Source organism: Typopeltis vanoorti, chromosome 19 (assembly GCF_054136105.1).
Source record: "Typopeltis vanoorti isolate ZY-2024b chromosome 19, IOZ_Tvanoo_1.0, whole genome shotgun sequence".
In the NCBI taxonomy this organism is placed as follows: domain Eukaryota; kingdom Metazoa; phylum Arthropoda; class Arachnida; order Uropygi; family Thelyphonidae; genus Typopeltis; species Typopeltis vanoorti.
Genome location: NC_143567.1, coordinates 1,810,119 through 1,834,440, shown reverse-complemented (window position 1 = coordinate 1,834,440; position 24,322 = coordinate 1,810,119). Strand labels below are relative to the sequence as shown.

Sequence of the window (24,322 nt, the reverse complement as noted above, 5' to 3'; positions counted from 1 at the left end):
AGTTTTAGCTGAAGAAAATGTTTTTAATAATGAGAGAGGGATGTTCTCTGAGATCAAAGTTATGAAAGGACTTTTTATACCATGCCTCTAACAAACATAACTTGGGGAGTTTACGTTTCATAAAAGCATCTTTGATGGATGTTTTGAGACAAACCAAGAGATTGACTTGCGCACAAATAGACATGATGTTCTTGTGGAGAAAGACAGGCATATTTAATTCAGCGGGAATACTTGTGCTCAAGTGCACTTTAAAATGGTTATTCTATTTACACATTTAGATGTATTCATTTCTATTTCCGAAACAGATTTAAAAAAAAAAAAAAACTCTCTCCATGGAGAATATGAACAGTGCAAACAAACTGACATGCCTGAATGACGACTGTTTTCTTTTTAAATTAATGCAAATCACACCTGTAAAGGTTGTAACCCTGCACGTGGGTGGGCTGAACATTAAATAATCCAGAAAAATCAACTAAAGAGACCCAACAATGAACATTTAAAACTAACCTCAGGACTCTAATAACCAGGATGATGGTCTCACATCAAGAAACAAAACTCGCTTAACACCAAAAGACATTCGTAAACACACCAACAGTGGGATTTAGACCTACAGTAAGTTTGGCAGAGATGCTATGCACCAGGCCTACCTACACAGTGCTTCTGGATAACTGGACTGGAATTTTAATTACAGCTGAAATAACTAAGGCTATGGAGAACAGAGGATGAATTGTCTGTTGATTGCATGTCATCTAGCCCAGTTGTTTTGTGGAATAAAAAAAAATCAAGTTTCTTGGCAGGTGGATTCTGAATAATACAATGATTTTAATACTGTCGCAGTTTTGTGGAAGAGTCCCATGCCTCTTTCAACAAAATAATGCATAACTCTCTCCATGGAGAATATGAACAGTGCAAACAAACTGACATGCCTGAATGACGACTGTTTTCTTTTTAAATTAATGCAAATCACACCTGTAAAGGTTGTAACCCTGCACGTGGGTGGGCTGAACATTAAATAATCCAGAAAAATCAACTAAAGAGACCCAACAATGAACATTTAAAACTAACCTCAGGACTCTAATAACCAGGATGATGGTCTCACATCAAGAAACAAAACTCGCTTAACACCAAAAGACATTCGTAAACACACCAACAGTGGGATTTAGACCTACAGTAAGTTTGGCAGAGATGCTATGCACCAGGCCCTACCTACACAGTGCTTCTGGATAACTGGACTGGAATTTTAATTACAGCTGAAATAACTAAGGCTATGGAGAACAGAGGATGAATTGTCTGTTGATTGCATGTCATCTAGCCCAGTTGTTTTGTGGAATAAAAAAAAATCAAGTTTCTTGGCAGGTGGATTCTGAATAATACAATGATTTTAATACTGTCGCAGTTTTGTGGAAGAGTCCCATGCCTCTTTCAACAAAATAATGCATAACATTATAACCGAAGTACTACTGTGATGTCGGGGGGGAAATTATGCAAAAAAAATATTCTTGCACAGAGTCCTGATCTCAATACTTTAGAATAAAATGGTCATGTTGAAGGATGAACAGAGCCAACATTGGGGATATGCTACTGAACTATGCAATTTAAGTTCCTCTGGCATAATGTGAATGAGAACTGCTAGACAGCAATTTTAGTTTAACTTTCGTGTTAATATTAACATCTTGGAAAAAAAAAAAAATATATATATATATATATATATATATCAGTAAGGCGTCCACACGGGGTTAGCCTAGTGACTGTGCGCTTCACAACCATATGCCTGGGGAAGGAGTATCCTAGGTTCAATTCCCGCAGGTGACGTGAGGAGCTGAAGGATCTTCCTCAGCCATAGCCAAGTTAGCCGGTCTTGGGCATGGACAGTAGGGTTTCTTCTCCAGTTTAACCTGGGTTTTTCATCCCACAAAGCAGGCAAACCAGCCTTGAGGACTCAACACTACAGGATATAGGAAACAACGGGGCGTAGGGCTGTTCACCTTATCCTGTGAGCGGTTTAAGGTGGATAATTAATAAACTCTCAACACAGCAATGTAAAAGAGGATAAAAGGAAGATGAGATGAGATGAGATTAGTAAGGCAGAGTGGTTGTTTATACAGTTGAAATATAACACCAAAGCTAGATCTTATCTGCATTGTTTTATTCGTTACTTCGTGCACATTCATTTTTAAATTCTGAATTGTCAAAATTGTAAAAAGAAAGTCAAATTACATTTGTTAGTCATATGTAATAACTTTTCTGGTTTATTTCATTAAGAATCATGCTTATTGAGAATCAGTGTTCCCCTTTTTGTTCCAATCCAATTTAGATTACGAGAATTTTGAAGAAAATAACCATTAAACCCAAAATTTGAAGAATAAATAAATAATAAAAATAAAATAAAAAGAAATAAAATAAAAAGAAATAAAATAAACAGTCACTGAAGTTGAAAACACTGTGATTCAAGATTAAGTTTAACATGCATCAAATATGGTTTACATGGTTAATTTACAAGAATTACTTGTAAGTTAAATCAAGTAACTAACTGATAAGTAACTCAAACACAAATACATTCAAGACAATATTTTCTAATATTTATTTCTGTATCACAGTGAAACAAAAATTTTATTGAAGGATTTAAAATATGTATATTTGCATCTTACACAGACTTCTATAACCTAATAAAGTCATAAATTAATCCAGCTCAATTCCAGTGTGTTTTATAAAGCTGCTTGCTCGTACTTTTGAGTCTTTCATTCTTGAGAGAGCATTTAAAAAGTCATCCATGGAAATAGGTCTTAGAGCATCATGATACAGTTCACTATCAGACCTGTTAAAAGAAAATGAGTATCACAGACCTTAAGTTTAAATGAACTATACCAATTGGTTAAATTTAACTACGCTATGTAGATGTAGGTTTCTACAGGTAGTTTACGGTATGGAGACCCATGTTGATATAAAGAGTTTATTAAAAATAAACAATTAAAAAACCCCACAAGTTTAATTCGTCACAAGACTTATATCATTAGGGATAATAGTACATAAAAGTTTTACAGAACAAAAACTTAATAATAATTAATTACACATTTAATTTTTTTTGCCAAGGTTTATATATAATTTTTAATAATCACTCCTCTATCTTACAGATCATAATCTCGAAAAAAGATTTATACATAAATCATATATAAAAAAGAATATGATATCATTAATTGATAAAGTGTCTAAGCTTGGTTTTTATAGGCAAGTATAAATTCAAAAATGTGTGTTTCTGCAATGATGGCAAGCTTTTACTATGCTTAAAACAAATTTACCAAGTGAGATTTTTATAAGTTGGTGATCCTGCTTCACAAGTAATTCATGTTTACGAAGTGTTACTTGATGATGCGTCGCTGAACAGGAGAGGCTGTATATCAGTGACTTCATAGAGAATGTTTTCTTTTCCATATCATGCATGTGGTCTTACACTAACGTCAGTCTTTGCTCCAATAATGATACAGATTAGATGATCCACTGAATTTGGATATATATTAGTTATTTTTCATTTTATCATTTGCCATACAGTCATATGTTATTTTTGTTAAAATGTGTACAATAGCTGTGAAAACTTAATCTATGAAACTATATATATAGTTTCATAGAAAGATTATTTCATATAGTTTCATAAAAACACTGACAAAACTTTACTTAGTTTACTTTACTTAGACAAAAACTTTAATTAGAACACAACTAGTTTCATCGGAATGCAGACTTCTTCAGGTGTACATACTATCACAAAAAACTGGAAAAATTAGCAAGATAAAAAAGTGAACTTCTCACATAAACAAGTTAGGAACAACAACAGTCAAGTTTGAATGGCATCCGCATGGCAGGTCTAGTGTGAGGCGTTGGTGAGTGGGAACTATCTCGAGAACGGCAACATTGAATTAGTGCGCTGCTGTGTGAAGTAAGTATCTGTCCATATGTGTTGTTTTTCGGAAAATACAAAATCTGAGACAATTATGCATCCTAGTAATCTTTAAATCTAAAAAAGGAGAGGACACTGTTCACTTCAAGTTCCGATGTGAATTTGATGTTTTGGTGGTGATTGTTCAAATCTAGGAAGGTTTGTAAGTTCTCTGGACCATATTCCCAAATGAGGAAGATGTCATCTATGTATCGAAGCCAGAGAACTTACAAACCTTCCTAGAATCAATCGTCACCAAAATATCAAATTCACATCTGAACTTGAAGTGAACAGTGTCCTCTCCTTTTTAGATTTAACAAATACTAGGATGCGTAATTGTCTCAGATTTCTATTTTCCGAAAAACAACTCATACGGACAGATACTTACATGCCTTCTCTCATCACTTCCCTCTGCAGAAACTCAGAATTATCACCACTCTGACTCATTGGGTGAGATCTCTAATTTCAGAAGATCTTCAAATTGAATTTAACCACCTTAAAAGTACTTTCTTAAACAACAGCTTCATCTCCGACCGCGACAAGAAGATAACTCTAACCCTGTTGCACACATTCCATTACTGTACATGAGTTCTCTATTCCCCAAATTGGTGAAAATTATGAAGAAATTTAATATTAGAACTTACTTCACTACCCTACCTAAACTTCGTTCTTTCCTGAGTCAACCCAAGCCAAAACATTACCAACTTCAGTTCCCAGGAGTATATAAAATCATCTGTAGTTCTGGGAAGCTGTATTATGGGCAAACCGATAAGTCCATCTTACTACAATTCAAAGAGCATCAATGTGATATCTCGTACAACAGAACCTGTGGAAGCGCCCTCTCCAGTCATGTCCTTTTCTCTGCCAACTATAATTTAGAAGAGCATCAACACCAGATAGACTGGAATCTTACTATAAATATCCATAAATGCCCCGATGAACTAAAAATACACATCTTAGAATCGAAAGAAATAGTTCTGGACCCCCTTACACATGAACAGTAATTTAAGTTATAGCTTACCTGATTCACACAACGCACTAATTCAATATCAACATTCTCGAGATAGTTCCCACTCACTAACGGCCTCACACTAGACCTACCACATGGATGCCAGTTCAAACTTGACTGTTGTTGTTCCTAACTAGTTTATGTGAGAAGTTCACTTTTTTATCTTGCAAATTTTTCCAGTTTTTTTTTTATAGTATGTACACTTGAAGTCGGCATTCCAATGAAACTAGTTGTGTTCTAATTAAAGTTTTTGTCTTATCTCGGTGTTTCTAGTTAGTAAAATTCCAATATAAAATGTCTACAACCCCAGTAAATACCCTTAATAATATCTATTTACTTTCTGACGAGGTTATTCTGCAACACATTAAAGAATATCAGAAGATTCTGGAAAAGATTGGACTTTTCATAAACAGGTTAGTTTTCTTGAAAAGATGCAAGTTCCACTCTATCATCCCCAAGTTTTTACAATTTAAGGAATCTATACGCACAAAACATGCACATAGTATCTACCTTAGAGCAAAACTTCAACTGTTAAATGAAAGGATTATCAACTATTAAATGAAAGGATTACGGACACAAAATATATTTTAGCTTCCGTATTCTCTAAAAAAGATGCATCAGAAAACAGCCTGAAATCATCTTTAGATAACACATCTTGGAATGAGGTCAAAAATATCAGCTCACACTGTGCTGCTAGATCCCAACACCAATAAATTATCTCTGATTAGGAAATTTAATTGCGTTAAACAGGAACAAACTCATCCATCTTCCATTCCTTTACAGGACCTAAAAAGTGTTGTCATAAACAAATCTTCACAAACCCTTTCTACAACAGAAATAAGTGTACTTTCTAAAGGGCTCAACTTTGTCTCATCTCCTCTATTCCAAAGGAACTCTTTCTCACCAAAATAGAGAAGGCTACTTCACATCTCCCAAAACAAGTAGCGAACCTACTCAGAATAGAAGCTATTTTTACAATCAACAACAGTCATCTGCCTTCAGATAATTTATCTCGTGCTGAAAGAAAAGCTATCCACCAACTTCGTAATAACGACATTATTATTTTACCAGCAGACAAAGGAAATGCAACAGTCGAAATTAAGAGATCTGATTACTGCACCAAGATCAACGAATCATTAATGTCTAATACTTACTCTCTTCTACAAAGTGACTCTATGAGGGAACTTCACAATTGGACCAATAACCTTCTCAAGTCAACTTCGGAACTTCCAAGATACACCAGGTATCTCTCTCTGTTGTCTTTCTTCATCCACTGATTCCCTATTTAAACGGCCTTCCAAAGACCCACAATGCAGACACACCTTTAGGACGATATTTGAAGTCATTGATTCACCCACTTACAACCTGTCAAAATACCTTGCCTCATCCTTAAAACATCTCACTGGAAATTCTTTCTCATATATCACGAACTCTGTGGATTTTATATCTAAGGTAAAAATTTACAACTCAAGGAGCTGACAGAATGGTCAGCTTTGACATTGTCTCTCTCTTTACAAATGTTGCTACCGAAGAAGTCCTCAAACTCTGCAAAAAAAATTTCTCCTTATTAATGCATTGTGTAAACTCCAGCTATTTCTTATTTGAAGGAGAAATCGTTAAACAAACCAGAGGCTTAGCTATGGGCAGTCCTTTGTCTCCAGTGTTAGCCAACATTTTTCTTGAAAACTTTGAGGAAAAAGCAATTTCTAGTGCTACACTAAAACCTAAACTGTGGCTTCGATACATAGATGACATCTTCCTCATCTGGGAATATGGTCCAGAAAACTTACAAACCTTCCTAGATCATTTGAACAATCACCACCAAAACATCAAATTCACATTGGAACTTGAAGTGAACGGTGTCCTCTCCTTTTTAGATTTAACGATTACTAGGATACCTAATTGTCTAAGATTTTTATATTTTCTGAAAAACAACTCATACGGACAGATACATGCTTCCTCTCACTTCCCTCCACAGAAACTCGAAATTATCACCACTCTAGCTCATCAGGCGAGATCTCTAATTTCAGAAGAAGATGATCTTCAAATCGAACTTAACCACCTCAGAAGTACTTTCTTAAACAACGGCTACTCACCTCAAAACATTTCTAACCGTCTATACCCTCGTTTCCAACCTCAACAAGAAGTTAACTCTAATCCTACTGCACACATTCCGTTATCGTACGTGAGTTCTCTATCGCCCAAATTGGTGAAAATTATGAAGAAATTTAATATCAGAACTTACTTCCTACCTAAACTTCATTCTTTCCTGAGTGAACCCGAGCCAAAACATCACCAACTTCTGTTCCCAGGAGTATGTAAAATCATCTGTAGTTGCAGGAAGCCGTATTATGGGTAAACCGATAAGTCTATCTCACTGTGACTCGAAGAGCATCAACGTGATATCTCGTATAACAAAACCTGTGCAAGCAAACTCTCCAGTCGTGTCCTTTTCTCTGCCAACTCTAATTTAGAAGAGCATCAATACCAGATAGACTGGAATCTTACTACAAATATCCATAAATGCCCTGATGAACTAGAAAGATTCATCTTAGAATCGAAAGAAATAGTTCTAGATCCCTCACACATGAACAGTAATTTAAGTTATAGCTTACCTGATTCACACAGCACAGTAATTCAATATTGGCATTCTCAAGATAATTTCCACTCACCAATGCCTTATGCTAGACCTGCCACACAGATGCCAGTTCAAACTTAACTGTTGTTGTTTCTAACTTGTTTATGTGAAAAGTTCACTTTTTTTATCTTGCTAATTTTTCCAGTTTTTTGTATGTACACCTGAAGAAGTTGGCATTCCGATAAAACTAGTTGTGTTCTAATTAAAGTATTTGTCTTATCTCGGTGTTTCTAGTCAATAAAATTCCAATATAAAATGTCTACAATCCGAGTAAATACCCTTAATAATATATAAGGTGTCACATTCAGTTTCTGAAATGACCACTTTTTGTTGTCAGAATTGTTATCACACAAAAGAGATGTTCCAATATGTTCAGAATTGCTTATGTTCCAGCTATTATTATTATTATTATTATTACGGGTATCTCCATGGAGTCAGTAGACTCATCGCGGGAGACCCAAACTAGCAAAACAATATCTGTCATATCACTTCTTGAATTCATTTACAGACGAAGAGCTCACAACTAAGTCAGGCAATGAATTCCACTCATTCACCACCCTCCAGGCAAAAAACCTTGTTCTGACACCTTTGTTAACCACACTCTTCTTTAATTTCCAGCGATGACCTCTTGTTCTTCCATCACTATCACACAGCTGAAACATTTCCCCTGCATCAATCCTATAAAAACCTTTTAGTAATTTGAATGTTTCTATCATATCCCCTCTTCTTCACCTATCAACCAATCTCTGCAATCCACAAGCTCTCAATCTATCAACGTAGGGAACATTTTTTATATCACTCACCAACTTGGTCACTCTTCTCTGAACCCTCTCCACAGCCTCCTCATCTCCAAGGAATCCAGGTGACCAGACCTGAGCACAGTAATCCAAATGTGGAAATATCAATGCTTTATAAAGAGGAATAATAACTTCTTTATCTCTGGATGTCAGTGTGTTCCTCAACAACCAAGTAATCCTATGTGCAATCTTGGACACCTTAGCAATGTGTCCTCTGAACTTCATCTCCCTATCTACCAATACCCCTAAGTCCCTAGCCTCATCAATCTCTTGGAGTACCTTTCCATCGATGTAGTACACAGCTGGTAATCTTTTAATCCCAAAATGCATGACTTTACACTTTTCCACATTGAACTGACATCCATTTTCTTTTGCCCATTTTACCAGCTTATTTAAATCCTCCTGCAAACTTTCAACATCAGCTTGATTTTTTATTGCACTACATAACTTTGCATCATCAGCAAACAACTGAATATCTCCCTTTAAGCCATTTCCTATATCATTTATATACAAATTAAACAACATTGGCCCAAGCACAGAGCCCTGAGGCACACCACTGGTCACCTGCCTCATTCTGGACTCGGCTCCTCCATACCCCACATTATGGTATCTCTCCTTGAGCCATTCTCCTATCCATATCACCAATTTAATATCCATTCCCATCTGCTCCAATTTGCATAACAGTGTTCTATGGGGTATCCTGTCAAAAGCCTTAGCAAAATCCAGAAGTACCACTGTGTAGTCAGTTCCTTTGTCCAACTCAGATGTTATTCTATTATGAGTAGTTAATAGATTGCTAAGGCAGGATCTACCTTTAACAAAACCATGTTGGCCTCTATAGAGTATCATATCCTGATCCACCCATTCTTGAATTTTGTCTTTAACCAACTTTTCCAATACTTTTACCACTACTCCTGAGATGGTGATTGGTCTGTAATTTAATACCGCAGTTTTAGAGCCACCCTTATGCAAAGGAACCACTTTGCCTAACTTCCACTGCCTAGGGACCATACCAGAGTTCAAACTTAAATTAAATATCCAAGTAAGAGCGGTTGACAATTCATTTGCACATTCACGCAACACCCGAGCTGGTATTCCATCTAGGCCTACTGCAGTGTTTGCATTTAAGTTTTGCAATATATTTAATACCTCTGATTCTTTAGCTTCAATTCTCACATTAGGTATTGCTACAGGTATAGAGATATCCTCACTTGGGTGATAGACTTTTGAAAAGTGATCACTCAGTAACTCGACTATTACATCTGATTTTGTCACCTCAATACCATCAGCACCCACTAAGGTTATCCTTCCGAAGTCATTCTTCCTCTTACTTGCCACATAGCGGAAGAATTCTTTGGGATTACCCTTGATCTCTTTGGCTAAGGTCTTCTCATAATCTGATTTAGCTTTTCTTACTATGCTGGTAACCTTCCTAGCTTGAGCCTTGTACTGCTCATGGGTGTCCTGATCGCCTTTCTCCTTGTAAATTCTCCATAACATTTTATTTTTTTGCAGTTCAAGCTTGATACTACTGCTCATCCATCTAATGCCTGCCTTGTTTGACCTCCTGACCATGGGGACACAATCTGATATTGCTTTCCTCAGATACCTGCTGATTTTATCCCAAGCACTGCTAACATCTTTCCCTTGCAATATGTTCTGCCATGGGATGGCTGCAAGCTCACTCCGAAGCTTGTTATAATTGCCTAACCTGTAGTTCCGTACATACCCCTTCTTAATAGAAATATCCACAGATTTTGCAACCTCCCAAGTCAATACCACATGATCGCTTTCACCAACTGGAGGTAACGAGGACACCTTACTTATGCATATAACCTCTGAACCAATAACCAGGTCCAATACACTCACACCACGTGTCCCTTCAGTTATGTGCTGTTTCAAGTAATTATCTCGTAGAGGATGTATGAACTCCATTTCCTTTTTGCTACGTGATATTTCCTCCTTCCAATTGATATCACCATAATTAAAATCCCCCATAATAATCACTAAGCCTTCACTCATTGCACTAATTTGCTGATGCATGAATTCAATATCTCCCCCCGTACTCCCTGGCCTATAGCAGCATCCAACTGTATATTTGGTTGCGTTGGTCACTATTTCGCACCAGACTGCCTCAAATGAACTCTCATTCACATGTCTATCATCATGATATACTACTTTCTTTGGCTGCAACACATCAGCTATCATCAACAGTACTCCTCCTCCTGTTCTATCTTCTCTATCCTCCCTGAAAATACTGTACCCATCACATTCAATTCCAGTGACCACATCTTCTGCTGACAGCCAAGTTTCACCAATGCCTACAACTTTTGGTGAGATTTCACTGACTAATGCCAAAAATTCTTCTCTCTTATTTCGAATGCTTCTAGAATTGGTATACAAAAATTGCAGATTCCCTCTAGATCTTGTACCGGCTTTAGAACTGATATATAAGTCACTAACTACCGTAGTCCTATGCTGATTTTTATCCCCTCTCTTCTGCAATTTATTCTGCCTATAAGGATCAATAAATACACAATCAGTGCTAAAGTTTCTCTCTCTTACACTCAACCTTTTCAATATTAGTTTCCCTGCCCAATAACTTCAACTTGTTCAGAAAACAATAACTTCTTCAATCGCTTATGTCCTTCCATGTTAAGATGCAGTCCATCTCTAGCATACAACTGCCTTTTTCCTTCAAATACACTCCAAACATCAACAAACTCCAGACCTCTTTTTTTGCACATTCTTGCAATCATATCATTCATTATCATTGCTCGTCTACTTAACTCGCAATTGTCAAAACGAGGCAGCACACACACTATCCTCCCAATGACACTTTTCCTCTTCACAATATAATGTTCTTAAATCTTTTCCTACCCAATTTATACTACCTCTCAGGTCATTCGTACCCACCATAACTATCATCTTGTCTGCTTCATGCCCTCTCTTTATTGCTAAAGCCACTCTTTCTATTGTCCCATCAGCCAAGCACTCCTCATGCATACCACTCTCCATACCCTTAATCATAGAATCACCATATATTTTACCACTCAACTTCATTCAAGTCCACACTCATGGACTCATTCTCTACACTATTCAGCATGACTCTCCCAGCTTCATCACTCAACTCTCTATTTCTTACCCCCCCCCCACTCTCACTACATCTCATTTCTTCTAGGCCACTTGTGGTTTTATTTTGTTGACTCCCATACTATTTATTACTGAATCATTCACCAAAGACTCACCCATATGTAATCCTGTTCTAGTTACTTCAGCTAAAGTAATCTCTATAGTCCTAATTTCTCTGTTTAACACATTAAACTCAGCTTTAACTTCCAGTATCTCCTTACCGATCACTTCCACTTCCTCATGAAGAAGATGAAGGTCATTTTTCATTTTCATAAACTCCCGCCGAAGTTCTTCCGCTACGGTCCCGATGTCAGCTTCCATTCCTAAACGCTCCAGCCTATCCTGACACTTCTCACAAACGTCGACATTTTCGTTCTTCTCATTTTGCCAGACCGACCACAGATCCTTCACAATTTTTCGGCACATACATCTAGCAGTTTCCGCAACGCATCCATTGCGAAAAATCTAACGCTGAGCCAGCCTTTCGTGTAGTAGTAGTAGAAGTCCTGCGCGCCGCTGACATACGTTTCTTGTTGGATGCCATCTTTACACGTTGATATAGTGAAACAAATGGCAGTGAAAACACAATATATACAACACAGTTCTAAACAAGAATACCACTGAAGGACACTTGTATCTACCGATGCACAACTGCAGCACAATTTGTGACAAAAAGTCACACTATATTTAACTTTAAAAACACGTTTTCTAGACTAGCTAAACACGACCGCCACATTTACCAAGGACACTAGCGCCACCAGTCTATTAATTGTAACAATACCACTTTTAACAGTCATAAAAATGAATGATTAGAGAGTTAGAGTTAGAGCAGTGAATCAGTTAAACTGCATAAATTTGGTTGCATGGTCTTTGGGCATGACTAAATGGCAGAAAGAATCCAGAGAGGAGTAACTAAGACAGTTTAGGAATGCTTCTTAGTAACAGATTAAAGCTTTGTGGGTTCCAAAATTTTGCCATTTTGAAGAGCAGTATGATAAAAATATTATGGTACTAAAAGGATAAGATTGATGCTGAGGAAATTCTTCAGTACATGATAAGACTGGGGAAAAACGGGAATGATCTCTGGAAGTAGTATAAGTGTGGATAGACAATGACCCAGTTATTGTCTCTACATGAATGCCACAAGTATCAGAAAAAAAGGGTTACAATTTGTTCCCCTGATGAATATGCTGGGGTCTAAGATTGCAGGCAATGTTAAGAACTGGCTATCAGAGGCAGATATACTAGATGGTATCAGTGTCAAGGGGGGTATTTCTAGGAGGGTTACATTAAAACATGTTGAAAGTTTATTTTTCACTTGGTTAGAGTATAATAAATTTAGTTTAATCCTTTATCCAAGTGTGAGCAAACAAAGTTTGCGCCTGAAAGTATCTTCAGGACTAGGGTAAGGTGGTACAACACCAGGGAAACTCGTTACAAAGGTGGAGCAAGCTACCTTCAGTGGGCCTGGCTCCCACTGAAGAGACCTCAATAAAGGTCGAAACTAGTCTGGGTAGTGGCCCTTCCCTTGATGCATAACATTAGACATATCCGCAAGGAGATGTGTTTTGCATTATAGGAGATACTGAGACAGGAGTGTTGGTAGCTTGCTCCACCTTTGTAACGAGTTGCCCTGGTGTTGTACCACCTTACCCTAGTCCTGAAGATACTTTCAGGTGCAAACTTTGTTTGCTCACACTTAGATAAAGGATTAAACTAAATTTATTATACATTAAAACAGTAGGGGGGGACTGCAAATGATAATGAGTGATTTCAGTCTCCAGTTAGGATAGAAAGTTATGATTGCAATTATAGTCACAATGTGATATATGGCAGTGAGTTTCAAAGCCATCTGGTGTGTAGTGAAGTTTAACAAGATCAAATACATAGTAGGGTGTTGTTATGAAGTAGTGGAGTAGATGCTGGTGATGACAAAATACATATCAAATAAACATGATGGTGCTAAATAAATAACCATGGGCAACTTTGATGATCCAAACTGCTACTGGGTAATTGCGAAATCTCATTAGAATAATACGACCGAATTTATTGAGCTAGTGAGAGATGACTTCCTCAGATATGTGTCAGAAGGAACAAGAGGTCAAAATTAATGCTAAAGATTATTTCAGACTGTTCTGGCTCCAGCTAGTGAGAGTGATAGCATCATCTGACTTTGGAAGTAGTAAGATTATGGATGCTCCTTTCAGTAAAGTTAGCATGCCGAACTACACAGGAGGAAATTATGACCAACAGAGGAGTTCTGTCCCATGAAATCAGTTGCTAGATGGGAAAGATATTTACTCGAAGGAAAAAAAAACAAAAATCAGCTAACACCTTTTTGTAGTGTTGAGTAGGCAAGGCTGTTTTATCCCTATGTAACTTTTGGAGACTGAGTGGGCAGTTCAATCTCCACCAGTACCCAATCGGAGACAGCTGGTCCAAGGCTATCATTAATCAATCGGTACACAGTGAAGAAGGCGGCTAACAAGTGCCCCTGTCTCATGGTCCCTAAGCTTAACACAATATTTTTAATGTCTGAAAATAGCGTGTGGGTTCTATGGTCGATTTTCTTGAGTTTATGGGATGAAAAAGCCAGAATTTCTGGGAGAAAAATCCCACTTGCCTGTACCAGAGATCGACTAACTCAGGAACCAGTCGAAAAAAGGCTTAGAACGTGTTCTTCTAGTCAGCAACTAAAATCGAAGTCATGACACTCTTTCTTTGGGCAATTTAGTGCTGAGGAGTGTAAACACCACTTTCACTGAGCTACACAGGTGCTGCTTCATTCCTATGGTTGGACTATTGTTTCCAGTCTTCCACTCCAAACATATGCACCGAACGTATCATGGAAGTGTCCAGCACAGTCATGGTGCTGGCTGGTCAGTTAGTAGTACTGTGGAACTCCCAGGTGATTGTTTCACGCGATGTCTGGTAATTTCCACAAACCACCTTCTTCAAAACTCAACGGTCCCTGTCTGTCATTAAACGCAGCCTACCTAACCGTGGTTTTGTTGTAGTTGTGTCTTTACGTTTCCACTTCACAATCATGTCACCAACTGTTGACTTGGGTAACTTGAGGAGGGCTGAAATGTCGCTGACAGATTTTTTACTGATGTGGCAAGCAATAACTAGTCCACATTCAAAGTCACTGAGCTCTCTTGACCTACCCATTCTGCTTGTACTTCTTATCACTGAACAATATGCAGTTCCGTGCCTCCTTTTATACTGGTAAGTGAGGTCATAGTGACATCTAGACATCAGTTTACAATTACAGAGGGGTGTCCGGTTACTTTTGATCAGATAGTGTATTTAGTTTTCATATCTTGTGTGTTTTATTGTTTTCATTCCTGTCAGCAACTAATAGCAAAATATGTTGAAGTTTAATGTTAAATTTACTTATAAATGAATCTTCAGTTTATCCCACGCTGTTTACATATATAACTTCTTGTACTCGCAGTTTTTTTTTACTTCCATCCTTCTGAATAAGATAGATAACATTTCTGCTACTAGTTGCTTAACTACTGCAAGCATAATGGGAAAAAAGACTGTTAAATTAAGAATAACAAATTCATATTCAAAGGGATTTTATATAGGGTATTAAACCCAATGGAGAACAAAACTTACAAAAGCACTCTGTAGCATTAGCTGACTCATCCTGGCCATTCTGGACTGCCCATCTATATACCACTAGGATTCTACTTTCTTGGTGCTCATGGATTGCACCACACAGCAAATACTGTAGCAGAATGTTGGATTCCATAGAGACAGTGGTGTGAAACACCACTACTCTGTTAATTGGAGTGAGGAGTGAGTGAGGTAGCTGTTTTCCTGTTTTGTCTCTAGAGTAAGGTTTCCAATTTCTGTACTTTTCTTCCTACATGCAGTGAAAGTATTGGCCTTACCCTCTTCACCATAATTATTTAACTTCCTCCATTTGAGAGTATACAGCAGTAAAGCAGTTTTCAACAGGCCTGCCACCAGATAGTACATGGGACTGAACTTGCTGGTAGCACTTTCAGAAACTTCCTTATCAACTGATAAATAATCCTGCTGTTGCTTACTCTGGCAGGTTGAGCAGGATATATAACAGCTTGTATGGGCACTGTCGAACACATGCTTGGATTGGAGTCAGGGGTATTCCCTGTGTGGGAGTCATGAGCATCCTTCACTTCTGTTGAATGCTCCTACTCTATAAATTTTTCTAATAATCCACTTATTAAATGAAAAACAACATAAAAAATATCCTGCTCAACAAAAAAAAAAGAAACTAAATTCCATATTAAAAAAAACAGGTTGCCCAAACAACTAGGGGGTTACCTGTAACATCCATGACATGCACCACCACCACTTAGACACATTCAAATCTGATATGTTCTGGCATCCTCTGTGACTATTCCACCTAAACTTTCTACAGAACATCACACATGATGCTTTTTGCAAGTAGGGCAAGACTCGTACGTGTGTCAGGTCTAATATCCCATCCAAAATTATTAGACCGGGAATCTTCTTTATATAGTATAATTTGACTCACTCTGTTGCTTTCATTTCTGCTTCTACTGCTTTTCTAACTCACAATTTTATTGACCTATTAAATATTTATCTCTGAAAGATAATCAGATACAGTCTAATTACCCTAACGGTAAAATATTTTTTAGATTTGTCAATGTCCATAATACAGACTGGCTTTCCTTCTTCAGCTTCACAAACTGTTCACCATTCCACCAACATTGCAGATAATCCTCATTGTTCTCCCAACACTGTGGATCTTTTCTTAACAAGATCGCCCTCCAAATACCACTGCTGATATTAGCTCTTCTCTTGGTAAGACTGATCATAACCATTCAAGTTTCCTTTTCTAGAGATCATCCTTCTGGAATTTCAAATGTGCCAATAGGTCCAATTGGGATGACCTTTGGGATTTCTATGCTTTGTTTCCATGGTCTGATTATTACTTCTGTTCTTAGCACTTACTGATCTAATAGAAAAAAAATTATTATCAATGGGATGAGTGCCACTCAAAACCCTCAACCCTTGCTCAAGCTCTGGTTCTCTAACAAATACACCAAAGCAATCTAAGCCAAAAATGCAGCACATGGACGTTTAATAAATAGGTCCAAAACTCCATCCTATCACTCACGATACACTATGGCATTTGGGGGTGCCTAAAGCCTCCCTAAAAATTTGCAATGCTACCTACAGGAGAGCAATTCAGCTCATAGATGATTGCTCCCTTACTGACCACTTTCAACCTCTATTTCCCAGACATAATGTTTTTGCACTGTGTCTATTCTACAAGTGCTTTCATGATGACTTCTCCAATGAATTGGAACCATTATTCCTCCACTTTCTGCTGAGTCTGTTAAAACAAGAGCAGCAGCTACCCAGCATCCCTTTTCAGTGCAGCTGCAAACACACTGAACCTGCTTCTCCTCTTTTATTCCATCTACTTCTGCTCTGGAATAGTCTTCCTTACAAAGTACTCTGAAATGATTACAACTTGAAGCTCTTCAAGAAAAATGTCATTAAACTTCTTTCTAAAACTTCACGTGCACCTAACATACTCTAATGTGATTATAGGCTCTTCGACCTCTTGTGCATAAGATCCACAAAAATAAATAAATAAAATCCAAGGTTACTTTGTAAGGACCAAAATTAAGCATACCTCCTGCACAAATCGAAGTAGAGCCTTCTAGTCCCTCTCCAAGGAGGAAGAATGTTTTGGCCTTTCATATCCTGATGGTAAAATGGTAACATCTCCTAAATATGAGGCAAATCTCTTTGTATGGAGTCTTTTTCTCCAACTACTGTTTTGACAACCAAGGCAAATTTCCCTTTGATCTTTCTTCAGAAGAACATTAGAAAATAGCAAGTATCAAGACGTGTATCTCTCCAGTTGTACTAAAGCTTGTAATCATTAATTGATTCCCATTTGTATTGCCTCAAACAAGCTGTCATACTGATCTGGCATCTACTCAATAGTAAGCAAGCTTTTATCCCAACTATTCTGAAAAACGAGGATAAATGAAAGCCAACTATCAAGCTACTACAAGCACTCCAAAAATATGGAAAAGGTCATCAAAAGCTAACTACTTCACTACTTGGAGACTCACCAATTAGGAATTAACAATAACACTTCTAACTTTATCCACCTTTGTACACAAGCTATGGAAACATTTGGAGAAACTAGTAGTTGCTCTTGATATTTCCAAAGCATTTCACTAAGTCTTGCATCATGGCCTTCTTCCTATGAGTGAACTAGCTTCGTTTCTGGTCATTTACTGCGGGTCAGTATGGTGGTATATTCTCATAAGATTTTTCATGATTTTAATGATCTCTCTCTATCTCTCTGACATTCAATCCTATTCATAGCACTGCTGATAACAGTACTCTCCATTCTTTTTCTTCATTTACAAAACCTTGTAGTGCTCAGGTGAATCAAGCTTTAAGATCTTCTATAATCAATGCTGATTTCCTTGCCATTCTCAAGTTGGGTGAGGATAATTCGGTGCGTTTTAATGCCACCAAAATGCAATCCTGTGTCATTTCCCAGAAGAAGAACCATGCTCCACTCTCCCTAACTTTCACAATATTCTGCTCATCAACCAGGATCAGTTTTTGCCTTTTTGTGCTGACTTTTGACATCTAAGCCTATAGTGACAAAAACATATTAACATCCATAGCCTCTTGTGCTTTCAAAAAGCTTGCTATTTGAAAAAGGCTTTCATTCTAGGCAACACTTCTTTTCTGCTGTACTCTGGACACTTTATAAATCTCAAATCCATCTGACCTTCGACTACTGTTCTCATATTGGGCTGGTGCACCTAACCTCCTTCAGAATGTTTGGCTGTATTCAGAAGAGAGATATTCACTTAACTGATGACACCTCTCTCACTGACTTCATCCAGTCATTTTCCCATAGGCAGTCTGTTGCTACATTATATCTTTTCTATAAGTATTTTGGTAAAGAAAAAGAAAATATTTATATAAATTTACTGCACCTAAATTTATATGTTTTCTCATTACTGTATTTATCTTAATCTCAAAAAATGTATAATATACAATTACTATAAAATTATATAATTATTTAATAAAATTATGATTAGAAATTCATAAGAAATGCATTTTCTCTCACTTAGATATAAACTATGTTTAACTTCAGAATATAAAAAGTAACCTTTAAGTTGGACAAACAAAACAAAGATAGAAGTGTTGGTAGCTTGCTCCACCTTTGCAAGGAGTCGTCCGGTGTTGTACCACTTTACCCCAGTCCTGAAGATACTTTCAGGTGCAAACTTTGTTTGCACACACTTGGATAAACGATTAAACTAAATTTATTATAGTCTGACTAAGTGAAAAATAAACTTTCAACATCATTCTCTAAATCCAGAGTAATTTAATAAAAAGGTGGTACACCATTTGGCAACTCCTATAGGAGGAGATGATCTTGCTAATGCTTCTGCCTTGGTATCTCCACTTGGGCCTGGCTCCCACTGAAGAGACCTCAATAAAGGTCGAAACTAGTCTGGATAGTGGCCCTTCCCTTAATGCATAACATTATACATATCCGCAAGGAGATGTGTTTTGCATTATGGGAGATACTGAGATAGAAGTGTTGGTAGCTTGCTCCACCTTTGCAAGGAGTCGCCCAGTGTTGTACCACTTTACCCTAGTCCTGAAGATACTTTCAGGCGCAAACTTTGTTTGCACACACTTGGATAAAGGATTAAACTAAATTTATTATAGTCTGACCAAGTGAAAAATAAACTTTCTAGATCTTATAGTAGTTGTTCAGCTTGAAAGTAAACTCCTTTAGATAAATCTATTGGTTCCCAATTCTGTTCTTTAACTTTTTTACTCTTAAAACCAGATTCCACAATAGCAACAAAAAGTCACAGCTGCTGTTATCAGTTGCACTGTTTCCAAGTCAGCATGTACTCACTTCAAGCTATTAATGGAAATGAACACAGTTCTTCTTTACAGATAAGAAAAACAATGTGTAAAATGTGCAATACTGAGAAGGGTGCTGATCTGCAGTAATAGAAGAGTTATCATTCCATTGTATAAGACCCTGATCAGACCACACTTAGACTATTGTTCTCAGATTTGGTCCCCAGGATTTGAAGGGGATAAATTAACTGTGAAAAGGGTACAGAGGCAGATAACAAAGATGGTTTCAGGACTGTACAATGTCAGTTACGAGGATTGACTGAGGGAATGTCAACCTAAGCCGGCAAAGGTTAGTCGATTGGTAGAGCCTCTGCTACTAATGGCTCAGTTAAGTAAGTTTGAGCGCGGTTAGTAGTTGGAGGGGATCCAATCGTTCGATGCTGTTGGCACACTCTCCCTCAATGAGTCTTTGGACTCCCTGGAGGTGTCTAATAATAATAATAATAATAATAATGTGGACTGCAGAGTTTGTTGGTGGATAGAAGGAGAGGTGATATGATCAAGACTTTTAAATTGCTGAGACACAGTTAGAGGGTAGACATTGGGGAGTTCTTTCACTTGGTGGAACGGCAGTAAGGAGCAATGACAAGGGACATCCCTGGAAGTTATGAAAGAAAGCTGTGAGCAAGAGGGTAAGGAGTGGTTTCTTTACGCTGAAGATGGTTGAACCGTGGAATGCATTGCCTGAGAGAGTGGTTAGAGCAAGAATGGTCAATGAGTTCAAGGAGTGGTATGATATACTTTGTGTTTCCTAAAAATAACCTCCCAAGATGAGTCTTTTGACTCCATGGAGGCCTGGATGATGATAATAATAATAATAAAGATAAAGGGATAAAAAAAAATATATATATATATATATATATATATACACAAAATTATGATACACCATGACAAAATTTCATGCTGCCTGGGGCGTCGCCCATTTAAACAAGGACCCGGTTGTTTTCGCCAGGGAACCAGGGCGAACAGCAAAAAGTCAGCTACTTGAACAAATCTGAAAGCACACCCCAACTCAACATCACCAGAGTTAAAGATCGGTACTATCAACATAAGAAGCCTGAATAACAAAGAAATGGAGCTAGCGGAAGAATTAGATAAGTACCAGATCGACATAATAGAGGTGACTGAAACAAAAAAGACAAAAACTGGTGAGATCTTTCTGAGCAATAAATATAAAATGTTATATTCAGGCAATGACAATCAAGGAAAAGAAGGAGTAGCCATAGTATTCAACACAAAATACGAGGTAATCTTCTTGAATGGCAGGCAGTGTCAAGTAGAGTGATATGGGCAAATATCAGAATGGGGAACTGGACAATGAGACTTATTTGTGCCTATGGTCCCACAGAAGGTTCTACTAAGGTAGAAGTGGAGGAATTTTTTGAGGCTCTAGAGAAAGCTACTGACACAATGAAAAAGGAAAAGTTGATCCTTGTTGGGGATCTAAATAGCAGAGTAGGAAGTGATTGTCAGACATACAAAAATGTTTTGAGAAAATTTGGAGAAAAGAGCAAAGCTAATAATAATGGCAAATACCTGTTGGATTTCTGCTCAGAACATGGACTGGTTATTACTAACACCATGTTCCAACATAAAAATGTGCACAAATTCACAGAGAGAAGAAGCAAGGAATAAGAAAAGTCTCATTGACTATGTTATTGTTGATAGTGATGTTTTCTCCCTGGTGCAGGACACCAGAGTGTACAGAGGATTTGAAATTGGAAGTGATCACTATTTAGTCTTGAGCAGGATAAAATTGAATTTCATATTGAAAAGAATGACATGTAAGAAACTTTTAAAGCGAATGAAAGTTGAGCAGCTCTAAGATGTGAACTGTAGACTAAAATACACAAAAATTATTGAAGAAAAAATGAAAGAGTTTGAGAACAGGAACCAAACCTTGGAGATTCAGTGGCAAGCCTTGAAGAAAACCATGATTACTTCAGCCAGAGAGGCATGTGGCAAGGTTGTCTGCAAGGATAGAAAAATCAGAACTCCATGGTGGACACAGGAAGTTAAAGAGGCAGTGAAGGAAAAGAAGAAAGCATATCAAAAGTTCCTGGAAAATAAGTCAGCTTGTGCTCTGAGTGTTTCTTGAGAAACGGTTGAGAAGAATTGTGGAAGAAAAGTGCCTTAGACGATAGAAATATAAGATCTGATAATGTCGGGGTCTTGACAAGTAACAGACTGATTTGGAGGAAACTTGTAAATAGGAAGTTAGTAATGATGTAAATTTTTCATGTAACAGACTGATTTGGAGGAAAATTGTAAATAGGAATTTAGTAATGATGTAAATTTTTCATGTAGTACTATCATATCCTGTTCACCCCTAGAGGATACATGTCAGGAATTTGATGATGATGAAGATAGAGGGAACAAGGGCAGGAGGACATGAACAGACAATGTTCTGGAATGGATGAAATCTAAGCTATATGCGACATGAAAAGAATGGCAGAAAATAGAGCGATGTAGAAATCCATAATTGCAAACCTCCAATACGTAGATGCCACCTAAGAAGAAGATAACTCCCAGGAGTCCAAGGACTCACTGTGGGAGGGTGCTCAATACAACCCACTGTCTCCACTATTTCATTCTCCATCAACTCACAATGGCAACTATCCACACTATCAGTGGTAGTGGTACTACACACACATATCATCTCCAGCCCACTAATAGTATTTTTTGTCTATAAACTGCATGTGCTCTCTTAGCCTGTTTGCCTGTATATGGAATGAAACACAAGTTTCTGGGAGGCAAAAACCCTACCACTCTTGCATGAGATTGATAAACTCACCTTCAATTGAATAGTCCATGTAAAGATTGCTCTGTTCACAATAAGACTGAACTCAAGTCTTTTCCAAATCAAAGGGTGCAATGTACCACTGATCTTCTAATTGTGCTCTGGAGGGAATCTCTAAAATTTTGTAAAATTATGTTGTTGTTTATTCTCTTTGTGGAGATGACAACAAGTGAATTTAATTATAATGATAAATTGTATTTCACAACATAGGATGAACAAGACTGCATTACATTACTGTAAATGGAGAGAGGAAAATTAATACATTTAAATGTCTTCTTTCCAATTTTTTTTTTTAAAAATAAGATTGTGTAAAATATGTAACTTAGTTAATTCATTAAAACAAATTGTGGCATATGAGAATCAAATTCAGATACTACATAATTTTCATGGATGCTGCTTCATTGACTGGCAACTATTCCTCCAAATTCCTCTAATCATGTACAAACACAAGCAGCTGCTAATCAACACCCATATACAATCAAGCCAAAATACTAACTTCTCATCCTCCTCTTTCATTCTATATGCCTCTGTTCTTTGGAACAGTCATATTCATACTATTTTCTCCAATGATTATAAACCCTCCAGCTATTCAAGAAACACATCAATAAATTCCTTCCTTCTCTCAAACTACTTGCTCATATACACACAGCACTGTTTGTGGGCAAGTACGAGGGTGGGCTGAAAAGTTCTCGGCCTCGACCATAGATGGCAATACTATTGGCAAGATTTGTTTTTTTTCTAAGTTGGTACATCTGTCATAAGCATCTATATGAAATTGCAAGTCATTCTATCAAGTAAATCTGTAAATCCACAAAGGTGTTTTATACAGCTGTCTGAAGCAAAAGTGTTGTCTGTATCGCTTGAAATGGATAAAATTGAGTATCGTGCGGTTATAAACTTCTTTGTAAAAGAAGGTTTAATGCCAAAAGAAATTCATTTGAAGTTCATAAATGTTTATGGGCACTCTTGTCCTTCGTTTTCGACAATTAAGAAATGGGCTGTCGAGTTTAAACATGACCGTACCAGCCTTGAAGACCGTTGTCAGTGCCAAAGAAGACAAAGTCGGTTTCATCAGTAGGAAAGGCCATAGTATCAGTGATTGGGGATGCTAAAGGAATTTTGTTTATTATCTTGAAAATGGCAAAACAATAACCGGGGAATATTTTTCAAATCTTTCAACCAGACTAGACGAAAAAATTCGTGAGAAAAGACTCGGTTTGCAGAAGAAAAAAAATCATCTTTCATCAGGACAATGCACCTGCCCACAAAGCTGTTTCGGCAATGGAAAAATTAAGGGATCTGAACTATGAATTGTTGGAACATCCACCTTATTCCTCAGATTTGGCTCCCTCTGACTTCTATCTCTTCCCAAAACTAAAACTCTTCCTCGCTGGTCAGCGTTTTTCTGAGAATCAATGGGTGATTGCAGCTGTAGAGGGATATTTTGCAGATCTTACTGAGAACCACTACAGAAACGGGATAATAGCGCTGGAGAATCGTTGGAATAAATGTATTAGTCTTAAGGGAGATTATGTTGAAAAATAAAAATAATTTTGAAATTATAAGTCAGGCTGAGCGATTAGCGTATCTGCTCTCCAGCCAAAAGGCTGCGGGTTCGAATCCTGCCATGGGCATAGATGTTTATGAGTGTCTGTGGAAATACTAGTGGTGGTGGTAGATTGTGCTGGTGTGGTTACGGTCAGTTGGTGGACTGAGTAGTGGAGACAGAGTTGTAGAGCAGGAGCCCTCCCTTGGTGAGTCCTTGGAGGTGTCAAATAATAATATTAATAATAAATTCATTTTTTTTTTTTCATTGTTAAGCTGAGAACTTTTCAGACCACCCTCATAGTTAGTTTTGAGAACTCTTTTGTGTGGAGCTGATAGAGTAAACAGCCTCCATAACTCAGTTAATCAGGATAAGAATGTAAAGATAGAATGATTTTCAGAACTGAGAGATTGTTAGATCATCATAATTTTCATACAAAATTTATTTTTCTTTGTAATGTAACCCATATAGATGATGAATAACAGTTGGCATATAAATGACGCATTATGAGGCTAGGAAATCTTA

The 24,322-nt window shown here is 37.3% G+C and overlaps 1 protein-coding gene across 1 annotated transcript in view; it reads right to left on the bottom strand.

The window, feature by feature from the left end:
* Positions 1 to 2,557: 2,557 nt before the first annotated feature.
* Positions 2,558 to 24,322, bottom strand: part of LOC150095816 (outer mitochondrial transmembrane helix translocase-like) — a 235,029-nt gene continuing 213,264 nt past the window's right edge. The window contains exon 10 of the mRNA XM_090408910.1: positions 2,558 to 2,815. Coding sequence (XP_090265036.1) covers positions 2,680 to 2,815 — 136 coding nt within the window. The 3' untranslated portion in view covers positions 2,558 to 2,679. The remainder of the gene's footprint in view (positions 2,816 to 24,322) is intronic.